The sequence below is a fragment of the Macrobrachium nipponense genome, chromosome 1 (assembly GCF_015104395.2).
Source record: "Macrobrachium nipponense isolate FS-2020 chromosome 1, ASM1510439v2, whole genome shotgun sequence".
Lineage (NCBI taxonomy): Eukaryota > Metazoa > Arthropoda > Malacostraca > Decapoda > Palaemonidae > Macrobrachium > Macrobrachium nipponense.
This window is the reverse complement of record NC_087200.1, coordinates 50794261-50805721: the sequence shown is the minus strand read 5'-3', so window position 1 is coordinate 50805721 and position 11461 is coordinate 50794261. Positions and strand designations below refer to the sequence as shown.

Sequence of the window (11461 nt, the reverse complement as noted above, 5' to 3'; positions counted from 1 at the left end):
GAGGCCACAGCCCTTTCGGTCTAGATCAAGATCCTTCTTCCATTTCAGAGGAAGCACTCGTTTTGCCTTGAAAGCAGTCAAAAAGACCTCTGCTAAAGGCTGCTTTAGCATGTGAGAAGTCCGTCCTCTGTGCTCGAGTTGGAGCCAGACTTATTTCATTTTGGGAAGTTTGGCAGGAAAAGGAAGAAGAGGCCTGGGTAGTGAAGGTTCTGAAAGGAGGTTATATCATCCCCCTTCAGAAAATACCTCCCTTAGTCAACAAGCCAGTCGTCTTGACCACTTGCATTCAAGGGTCAGAGAAGTTTTTGGCTCTTGCAGAAGATAGCAATGTCTCTTTTAGGAAAGGGGGCAATATAGCCAGTGCAGGACCTTCATTCTCCAGGTTTTTACAATCATCTATTCATGGTCCCCAAGTCATCAGGGGGCTGGAGGCCTGTCTTGGATGTCAGCGCTCAATGTCGTCATTTTGAAGACAAAATTCAAGATGGAAACAAACCAATCAGTCCTGTTGTCCATTCGCCCAGGAGATTGGATGACATCCTTAGACCTGCAGGATGCGTATCTCTACGTTTCTATTCATCCCAGCTCGAAGAAGTACCTCAGGTTTGTGTTCAAGGGTAAGGTTTATCAATTTCAGGATTTTTGCTTCAGTCTTTTGACGGCCCCTCAGTTTTTCACCAGAGTAATGGCTCTCATTGCAAAGTGGCTACACTTACAGCGAGTGAGAATCTCCCTGTATTTGGACAATTGGCTTCTCAGAGCCTATTCAGAGTCAATGCACAAAGGACCCCAGGAAGACTCTCTTGTTTGTACAGGAATTAGGAATTCTAGTAAACCATCAGAAGTCCCATTTGATCCCCTCTCAGATAATTAAATATTTGAGGATGGTAATAGTGTCTCGAGATTTTGGGGTTTTTCTGACCCCGAAAAGGATAGAATCTTGCATAAAGAAGGTTCAGGAGATTCTTTCTCTGGAAGAGTGCTCAATAGTATGAGCCTCCTCGGTTTCCTATAGTTGATGGAACAGTTCGTACATCTGAGCAGACCACATCTCAGACCTCTACAGTTCTTTTTGAAAGCGAGCTGGAACAGGAAGGTTCTTCCTGACTCATATGTGTTTCCAGTGACGAGGGAAATAAAGGAGGAACTTCTCTGGTGAAACTGCAGGGAAAGATATTCTCAAGGAAAGTCTCTTTTACCGTTGATCACAGATGCCTTGGATCTGGGATGGGGCGCTCTCTTTGAGAAGAGTGAGACGTCAGGGATATGGCTCCCAGAACAAAGGTCATTCCACATAAATGTGAAAGAACTCAATGCAGTTCATTTAGGCCTTCAGTCCTCTCTAGAAGCAAAAAACAAGACAGTCATAGTCTACTCAGACAATACGACAGCGCTCTCTTACATAGCGAAACAATGAAGGACTCTGTCTTTCTCGCTGCTTCTTCTTATGGGCAGACCAGAATGACACCAGGTTATTTATCAGGTTTATCCAAGGAATCTTTTAGCAGATGAACTAAGCCGCCGGGGACAAGTCCACTCGACAGAATGTACCTTGGGTCCACTGGTTTGCTTAGATCTGTGGAAGTTTTGGGGAAAACAAATGATGGACCTTTTTGCCACGTCTTGGAACCATCATCTCCCTCTGTATTGTTTGCCAGTACCAGGTCCCCAAGCCTGGTCAGTAGATGCTTTTCCCCCATTCAGTTTTATAAGACAGGTGTTGAACTAGTTTTTGTCTCAACAGAATGTCTCTAATTCTGATAGTGCCGCTCTGGCGTCAAAGGAATGGCTCCCCGATGTCATCGACCACCTAGTGGATTTACCGAGGCTGCTTCTTCAAAAGAAGTAGCTACTCAGACAACCTCACTTCCAATGATTCCACTAAGGACTGTCGTCTCTGGCCCTGACAGGGTTCAAACTGTCAAGAAATTCTTAGAAAGAAAGGCTTTTCTAAAGCGGCTGCAGAGGCAATTGCTAGATGCAGAAGGCAATCCTCTAATGACGTTTATCAAAACAAGTGGAGAATCTTCAGAGAATGGTGCAGGAGCACCTACCTATGTCTCCTCTTCTCATACCTCTGTGGCCCAAGTAGTGGACTTCTTTTGGTAATTAAGATCAAGGAAATTTTCAACATCCACCATTAAGGGTTCAGTCTTTTGCCATAGAGGATTGAACTTGTCCTCCAATCTGGACATTTCAGACCTTGTTAAGCCTTTGGACATCTCCAAGAGTAAAGATTCGCCCACTGTTCCTTGGAATCTCGACATAGTGTTGAAGTGGTTGTCAGGTCCCCATTTTGAGCCTTTGCATCACCTTATATAGACTTGACTAGAAAAACCCTTTTTCTGATATCATTGGCAATGGCAAAGAGGATCAGTGAAGAACATGCCTTGGATAAAAGGGTAAGCTTTTCAAAAGGAAATGCTACCAGTTCATATTCACTTGGTTTTTTTTAGCCAAGAATGAGTTCTTTCTTTATTAAGAGCATGACAGAAGTTCTGAGATTCGATGTTGGGGAAAGATTGTTATGCCCAGTAAGAACTTTAAAATACTACTTGCATACAACTAAGGACATTCACAGGGACTCATCCAGTCTGTGGTGCTCTGTTAAGGATCCATCTAGACTTTTGTCCAAGAATACACCAGCATTCTTCCTAAGAGATGTGATCCGTGAGGCACACTCGTCAGTTCAAGAAGACGTTCTCCCCTTATATAAAGTGAAAGCTCATGAGATTAGAGCATTAGCTACTTCTCTAGCCTTTAAAAGAAACCTGTCCTTATCAGCAATTTTAAACTCTACATTTTGGAAATGTAAATCTGTGTTTTTGTCTCATTATCTTCAAGATATTGAAACAGGTATGGTGATTGTATTACTTTGTGTCCTTTTCTTGCGGCTGGTGTGGTGTTGGGAAAGGAAGTGTTGGAAGCAACCCTTCCTAAAACCTTTTTTCTCCTTGATATAAAGTGTTTATGTTTTTGGGAAGCCTGGAGGTATGAAGAGCCTGAGTACCCTCTAATCCTTTGGTATGGTGGTGGTGGTATTTTGTTTAAACATGTTTTGGAAATGGGTAACAGTTTATTCTTTGGTGTTTATTGGTATTGAACCCTGGGCAGGGGCAATTTACCTATCCTTTGTTGGCCATCGGAAATTGCCTTTGCCACAAGGGTCCCACTAGCAGTAGATGCTTACTAGCTTCACAGCTACGTCTCTACAAAATAAGTGACATCCAGAGGCAGTACTTTCCTGCATCAACTCTAATCGGGTAAGGAATTAGAAATTTTTTTTATATAATGTTGGTAACATTTTTCTATCCTCTTTAGTTGAATTTTTAATGTTTGAGGTAGAAATATCCATGCATCCCACCATCCCTCAATGTGGGAATCAGCTATATAATTACAGGGTAAGCTTCATAATTAAAATTGACTTTTATAATAAAATAAAATTATGATTATACTGACCCAGTAATTATATAATCGCAGCCCACCCTCCGACTCCTAGCATGGTATTTTCTTCTTAAAGGCATGAAACAAACTGAGCTCTTTGCCAAGTGGTTCCTCTCTTACCCCAAAAGTAGGATGGGGTCATTGTTACCTAACCAAAACAGAACAGAAAATTAGTGCAATCTGCGAATTTCGGAAATTAACTGCCAGGCGAGTGAAACTCTTAGCTATATAAATACTGGGTAAGTATAATTAAAACTTTATTTTATTATAAAATGTCCTTTTTATACCAGTTCTTTCTTCATATATAGTAATAATAAGATCAGATGGAGGGAGCATCGGATTTCTCCTGAACCTCCCAATTTCCTTCAGGTGATCACTCCTTTTCTGATTCAGAAAGGAAATTGTCCTAGGGTGTTCTCAGGTCATAGAGTGGTTCAACTTTCGTGACTTTATAGATTGGATTGAGGAATCCATAATGAATGGCCAAACACACGCACACACCCAAAAATGCACAGATAGCAGGAAAGGAATCATGGGCTTAGCAAAAAAAAAAGAAAAAAAAAGGGGGCTTGGGAGGAGGAGAGCAAAAGCAAACACTATCTTCCACCTCCTCTTTACTTTAGAAGCCAAATGCCACATATTCCTTGCATATACAATTTTTGATTGTTTTTAACTGGTTTCCAACTGGCTTCAGAAGATTTATCCTAATGTTGATACTGAAAGTTTGTTAGCTATGAATAATGCTCTCTTCACAATTCCACAGGTCTTCAATTAGACCATGACTATGAGATTCTCATGTGTAGCAACCTCTGAATTTAGGCTAAACAGAAAAGTCATGCTTCTTTCTTGCCCAGCAGACCCTTTGTTTTGGGCCCATCCATCCAAATGAAAAATGACAATTCAAATCCATTTTCAACCTATTCAAGAGGTTATTGGTGCCATGGACATCTTATCTCACTGATATAGTAATACATTAATTTCCAGTATAAAAGCTATGACTTTTCTTATAATTGGATAATGCTAGATTTTAGTACATACTGTACCACAGTTTACTATTTGTGTCAGTTTTGTCGAATGGGCATATTATCCATTTATAAACATTTATGCATAGTCTTTTTAGTTAGGCAAGCAGCATTTATATAAGTTGGCATTATATGTTTTACTTTTTTGAAGAATGGCATTGAGTTTTCTTAAGTAATCTTGTCTTAATTTTTTTTTCCAGATAAATCATCCAGATTTACATGAATACTTTTCTAGTTTTGATGGTGCACAGTACATACCTCACAAGTGGCTTCGTGCTATATACCCTCTCGATTGAGTGCCTTACATGTATGGTTTGGCCTTTTGTTACAAGTGTTATTTTTATACTTAACTAGAACAGCTTGATATTGATGATTACCTCTTGTCTGTGTATGATATATATGATCGTTAAATCGTGCAGTGATTTCAACAGTAATATGTCTTGGATTGAGCTGAAAAGTTTTCAGTGGCAACGCTACTGTTGCAATTCTATGAATACATGGTGCTGCTAGTCATTTTGTTGTGTGAGCTGTGTGAAAACTTTGCTTTACCTGTTGCTAGGTGTTATGCTCTAATTAGAATAAAATATAACTGAAGTATGAAAGCTTACTTGTTGTAGGAAGATCATCATTCAGTCCTGTCTCCTAGATCTGTTTAATTATTTGAAGGTATTATTAGCTTAATAGCTTAAAGTCAGTTATAAGTATTATTATATTCGACATTATTTATTGATAACATTATTGTTATTGCTTTATCATTATTAATTATTGAGTGGTATTGTCAGTATCTTAGTATTTTGTCTGACTGTAGACAAAAAGAAGAAAAAGGGAGCACATACATTATGGTTCATATAAAAGCCTTAGACTATAAGCATGTTAATTTTTGGATCAACTTAAAATGTACATGTGGTGATGGGGTCCAAGCAATCATCGAAATTGTAGATGAAATATTAGTTTGAATAAAAATAAATTGTTCATTGGTAGACGTTGATTGACATAAATTATGGTCAAATAATCTTTGAGTTAGGAGGCTGAAGTCAAATTATTCTTTTCTTGAAGATTTACAGAGGTAAATGTTAATTGAATTCACCTCAGGCCAGTCTCACTTTGATCTTTTGATGTTTATTTTTTAAACTAGGCAAGGATTCAAAATAGGAAAAATGGCACAAGAATTTTAATGGAATTAGAGAGTCATGTATACATACATAATCTTTATTTGACCATGTGTGTTTAATGCTTGTTTGGTTTGTAAACAATATCTTTATCATGCTCGCATAACAACTTGATCAGTCAACTGGTGGTGTTTTGGTTCCTTCTTTTAGTAAATTTATATCACTTTACCGTTTGCCATGTAAGTTCTTCAAAAACAAGTGTGGTATACTTTTCATATAAGCTAAAAACTTCTTCAAAGCTTTCAACATTTACATAATTTTTTGGGGTCCTTACAGAGATTTTCAGTTATTTTTACTTTTTTCATATTGTGTGTCTCATATTAACATTAAAATATATAACATTGTGGTAACAGAACAGAAAATGAGTATAGATAAAAAATTTTAGTGGCAATTTTATAGAATAATTTTGAGGGAACAGAGTAACTAGGGTCATTGAAATGTTGCAATGGAAGGAGGTGTTGTTTATCACTTCTCTGATCATGCTGAAAGGAGGAAAGGTGTAGGCATCCATTTCTGACCAATCTAGAAGCATGGCATCCATCGTCCATGCCTGAGAATCCGGGGCAGGAGAACAGAGGAGAGAAAGACGGTGATTCCTTGAAGTCGCGAACAGGTCTACGGTTGGTTTGCCCCATAGCTTCTGCAGATTGTTGCAAACCAGGGGGTCCAAGGTCCATTCTGTGTGAAAGACCTGCTTGCGGTGAACTCAGCTCATTTGCTAAGACGTTCAGTCTCCTGAGTGAATCAAGTGATGAGAGTGACCTGATTCTGTTCCGCCAAGAGGAGATCTTTCGCTGCCTTGCAGAGGGAGTGAGTGCCTCCCTACTTGCTGAAGATCAGAGACAAGGACTGGAGACCCAGGTAAATGGTCTTCAGTTCCTTGACATTGATTTGCTGATCTCTCTCTTCCATTGACCACGTCCCAGATGAAGAGATTTCCATTGAAGAAGCCTTCCTGAATTGATCTCCAACGTGATGGGAGAAATGAATTAGTTGGGGTGATTCCTGTTCCAGTTGGCTTTGAGAAAGAGCTGAAGAACTCTCATGTGAAGTCTGCCCAACTTCACAAACTGTTCGATGGAGGCCAGAGTCCCCAAGAGGCTCAACCACTGATTTGCCAACAGAGAGGGAAACTTGCGGACAGTGCAAAGGAAGGAGTCTACTCTTTTGTGGGATGGAAAAACTTGAAAAGTCTGAGAGTTCAGAGTTCCTTGCTGAACGAGTGGTTTTTGCGCTCGGCTGCCAATCCGGTGGTCCGAAGTTCGAATCCCGGCTCGGCCAATGCGTAATCAGAGGAATTTATTTCTGGTAATGGAAATTCATTTCTCGATTTAGTGTGGTTCGGATCCCACAATAAGCTGTAGGTCCCGTTGCTAGGTGACTAATTGGTTCCTAGTCACATAAAAATATCTAATCCTTCGGGCCAGCCCTAGGAAAGCTGTTAATCAGCTCAGTGGTCTAGTAAAACTAAGATATACTTAACTGAGAGTTCAGGATCATCCCCAAATAATCTCATGCGTAGGAATCAGCTGAGATTCTGGTTTGTTGATTAGGATTCCTATCTCTTGAGTCAGGAAAATCAGGAGAAGAGTTACTTTCAAGTCCACCATGCACTTCGGCGGGGAACAGAGGCCAGTCATCTAAATAAAGGCAGATGTTGATGCCGAGCAGATGGAGCCATTTGCCGAGAGGGGCAAGAATTCGTGTAAATACTTAAGGAGCTGTAGAGAGGCCGAAGCACAAGGCCCAAAGCTAAAGAACCCTGCCTTGAAAAATGAACCGAAGGAACTTCCTGTAGCCTGGATGGATGGGGACATGGAAGTAGGCATCCCGCATGTCCAGGGCGATCATCCAATTGCCTTGTCAAGTGGAAGACATGACCGACTGTTCCTTTCCGTATGAAACTTCGTCTTCTGAACAAAAATAGTTCAGGGCTCTGACATTGAGAACAGGCCTCCACCCCCCCCACACCTCCCCAATGACTTGGAGCTACGAAGAGATGGTTGTAGAATTCCTCTGAATTCTACAGCTCCTTTGAGGAAGAGGTCATCGACATCCTTCGAAAGGGCTGAAAACTTTTTGGAGCCTTCCGAGTATACTATAAACAAGATGGGAGACTTGGCTAAAAGAAGCTTCTCCATGAAGGGAATGGAATACCCCTCTTTCAGGACTTTGACAACCCATTGCTCTGCTCTTCTTTGACTCCACATCTCCCTAAAGTGGAGAAGTCTGGCCTCTACTGGAGCACGAAGGACTGTATCTTCACTTCTTGGCATTGGGCTTGAAGGTTGTTTTCCTGATGTACTTTGATGTGAAACATAAGTTCATTGGAGGTCTGGCTTGGGCCTTCTGCATGCCACCACGAAAAGGCTGGAGCTGGAGAGAAGAAATAGACTTGGTAACGAAGGTGGAGGGGTCCTTATTGCCTAGCAGACTGTGCTAACAGATCCTGCGTCAATTTCCTCTGCAGGTCTGAAGAAATCCCTTGAACAGGGGTTTGTGGGTCTGTGTGACTCCTTTCGTGGTGAAGAACTCTACAACTCTTTTCTTTAAAACCCCCATGGAGAAGAGAGAGGTGAGCTCTATGGCGCCATCTCTTATGGCTTTGTCGGTGCACGACAAAACCGCTAACCAATCTGAAGCAAAGTCCTGGCAGTCTTCGATCTTCTTAGCAAGGGCTTAGACAGTCCAATCCAGGAAACTGAATACTTTGAACATCTTAAAGATGTTCTTGATGAGGTGGTCTAACTCAGGTGTTGAAAACAACCTTTGCTGATGCAAAGACTAAATGTCACGAAGAATCAATAAGTCCAGAGAAGTCCCCTTGGAAAGAGGCAGCGACTCCTAAATAGAGACCTTCTCCAGTAGAATAGGAGAAGTATCTTCTATGCATCAGCCTAGGGGAGGCTAAGCAAGGGTGGCTTTGCCCTGCTCCTTCTTTGAAGTGAGCCAATTACCCACTGCCTTGAGTGCCTTCCTTGAGGAAGAAAGTACCATCCGAGGGAGTCAAGTGTTGTTACCTGTCTGAATCCTCACAAGGAAGGTTGAAGCGGGAGACGAGAAGTGATCCGGAAAGTTAGATAAAAAAATATCTAAGCAGCAAAGTATTCACAGAGGCGGCAGGTGCTTGTTCAAGGTCCTCTTTGTCTGAAGAAACAAGCGACAAGGATGCATCTTGGGGGGTCTATTGAACTGTGGTTGGTTTCTGTAAAAACTGCATAATGGCCACCAGTTGTCTTTTGATTGGTCCCATGGAGAGTCCTGAACTGACGAGTGAGGAGGCGAAGGTTGTATTGAGCGCATGAGAGCTGGTGCCAGGTACGCAGGAGTTGGTGCCACAAATGCAGGAGCTGGTGTCTGATGCTTGCAAGTGGGTGACGACTGCTCCGGTGGCAATGGTTGCTTGGAGACGGAGAGGTCCCTAATTCAGGCACTGCACTTACAATTAAATTAATCTTCAGATCAAACCTAGATTTAAAGTGGCAAAGTAGGAGGGCTAGGGATGGGAGAAATAGCTGGAATTGGTGAAGAAGGAACAGTATTCTGATCTAAATGTTTAGACAAAGGAGTGGATCCTAAAGAAACCTTAATTTTGGTGCTAGAGGCTGCCTTTCTCTTTTTCTCCCTCTCAAGCTTATCTGCATGAGATTTAAACACTTTCCACTTCTTTTCGTCCCAATCTTGGCATTCATAGCATGCATTCTCCCTGTCACACTCCTGCCCCCTACATTTGACACACTTGGTATGAGAGTCATGTTTAGCTACCCTAGTCATACATCCCTCAGAGCAAAAGCAAATGCTACAAGAACTAGTGTCTGACATGATCCAAAAAATAGAGAAAATCATTAACAATAAGCTAATGTTGATCCGAACTCGAAAAGCTAATAATGAAGCCACAACAAGCCTTGAATACCTCACTAATTTCCCAGAAATAATTCCAACAAATGATGAAGAACAGCTGCAGAGAACTCCTGATGTTAACCAAGAGCCAGCAGGAAATGAATTGAGCTCTTGGCTATGTTGTACCTCAACTTCCCCTAAAGTGGGTGGGATTAACTAACAACACTAGATAGTCGAATCATTACTGTGAATTTTGAGATTTTAAGTTACTTATTACTTTCCTTTGCATCCACACTGCTAAACTGCATAACCTTCTGGCGTGCTTCTGTCATTCACTGCTAAAAAGCACTCATTTCTTTCCATTTCATCCATATTTTAATTAGCGTCACTTGCCAAACCAATGTTTTCTGATTGCAGACACTTTTTTTTTAATTTGATAAAGAGTGGTCCATTATAGAATAATTATATTGTACTTATATAAAAAGATGAGGTAGATTTACTGTAAACCATATTAACTTACGTAGGTACAACTGTTGCCATAGGAATCCATCCTTATACTCTCATTATATTAAGCTCACTCTTTTCAGTGATTCCTTACAACTTCTAATTCCACAGTCTAATGTTCTCATCTGGATTAAAGTAGTGGTTATAAATGTTTTCCATTTTAAAAATGATTTTTTTTTAGTATAAATATTTTCAAACTGCATATATTAATCTTTGAAAAAAATTTACTATTTTCATTTCTGTATGGAAATATTTTTATTTTTATTTTGTCTGTATGATGTGGGAAACAGAATAGTGGTGCAATTTTTTCAGGATAACTGTAAAAATGACTCATGAAATGAGATATATTAGTTCTACACAGTAAACAGAAAAAAAATGTAATTAATCATGAGTATTAGCCGCTACAAGCATGGGACAAACCTAGGGTTAGATATATCATAAATATTGCTGGGAAACACCAATAACTATGAGACATGCTGACAGAAAGCAGCACAGTCTGTGCCACCATTAGGTAAAGGCAGAAAGAGGTGGAGAGGCACCAATCAATTTTTGTTGTTTGCCGTCAAGAAACCATATGGTGTTGCAGAAGCACAAGATATGTTGCAGTAGTTTATTTAATTTTATTCAAGTGATCAAATTGTATTGTAGTTAAGCTTATGTTCCACATTTGGCACAGTGGCAACATGAAGGAAGGAGTTAAATTTGTACCATGTGAGTTTGATTGGCACTATGTAATGTTTTGTGATTGATTACCACTATAAACACAGAACCATTTATAATGTGGGAGCAATTTCTGAAAGTTTACCTAAGATCAGGATTTTTAAATCCTTCTCTATAAAATACTTTTACAGTTGTGGTATCGGTGTTATGCTCTTAAGATCTGATTTTCCTGTACAGCACTTGCACTGAAAGAGAGCTGAAACTTGGCACACATGTAGAGAATTATGACTTAAACAACATATAAAAAATCCCAAGGCCTTCCACACTTGTGTTAGCCGCCATATTGGAAAATGGTCGCCATTTGGAATTCTCTTAAAATTCAAATATCTCGTAAAATAATAGTTTTATGAAAAATTACACTCAATAAAAGTTGTTCAGAACTTATTTTTTTCTAACACTGTCTAGGTCATTTTACAAAACTATAAATTTATATGGGAAAAAAGCAAAAATATTGAAATTTTAGGTGATAACTTTATTTTCAAAGACAATTTCCACAGATATGGTGGCTTGTATGAAAAAAATGTATTGAACAAAGTTGTAGAACAAACCTTCTCCTTTCGAAATATATATATATATACAAGTTTATGCATATTTTCAAAAACAAGGAAGTTATGAGGGGAAAATAAGCAGAAACCCAAAGGGTCACACATACAAAATCCATCAGTATTTTTTAAAATAAAATAATAGGCTTAAATTATGAACATTCTGCTAAATTACTGAACAGCAATGGCTTTATATACATCATTATGTTCTTCTTAATAA

General features: G+C 39.7%; 1 protein-coding gene across 3 annotated transcripts in view; it reads left to right on the top strand.

Annotated features, from left to right (window-relative positions):
• The window catches only part of LOC135219299 (uncharacterized), a 390151-nt gene extending 379072 nt beyond the window's left edge, over nucleotides 1-11079 (top strand). For all 3 annotated transcript variants that reach the window (XM_064255955.1, XM_064255953.1, XM_064255954.1), the window contains one exon: nucleotides 4667-11079. In XM_064255955.1, coding sequence (XP_064112025.1) covers nucleotides 4667-4762 — 96 coding nt within the window. In that variant the 3' untranslated portion in view covers nucleotides 4763-11079. The remainder of the gene's footprint in view (nucleotides 1-4666) is intronic.
• The last annotated feature ends 382 nt before the right edge of the window (nucleotides 11080-11461 follow it).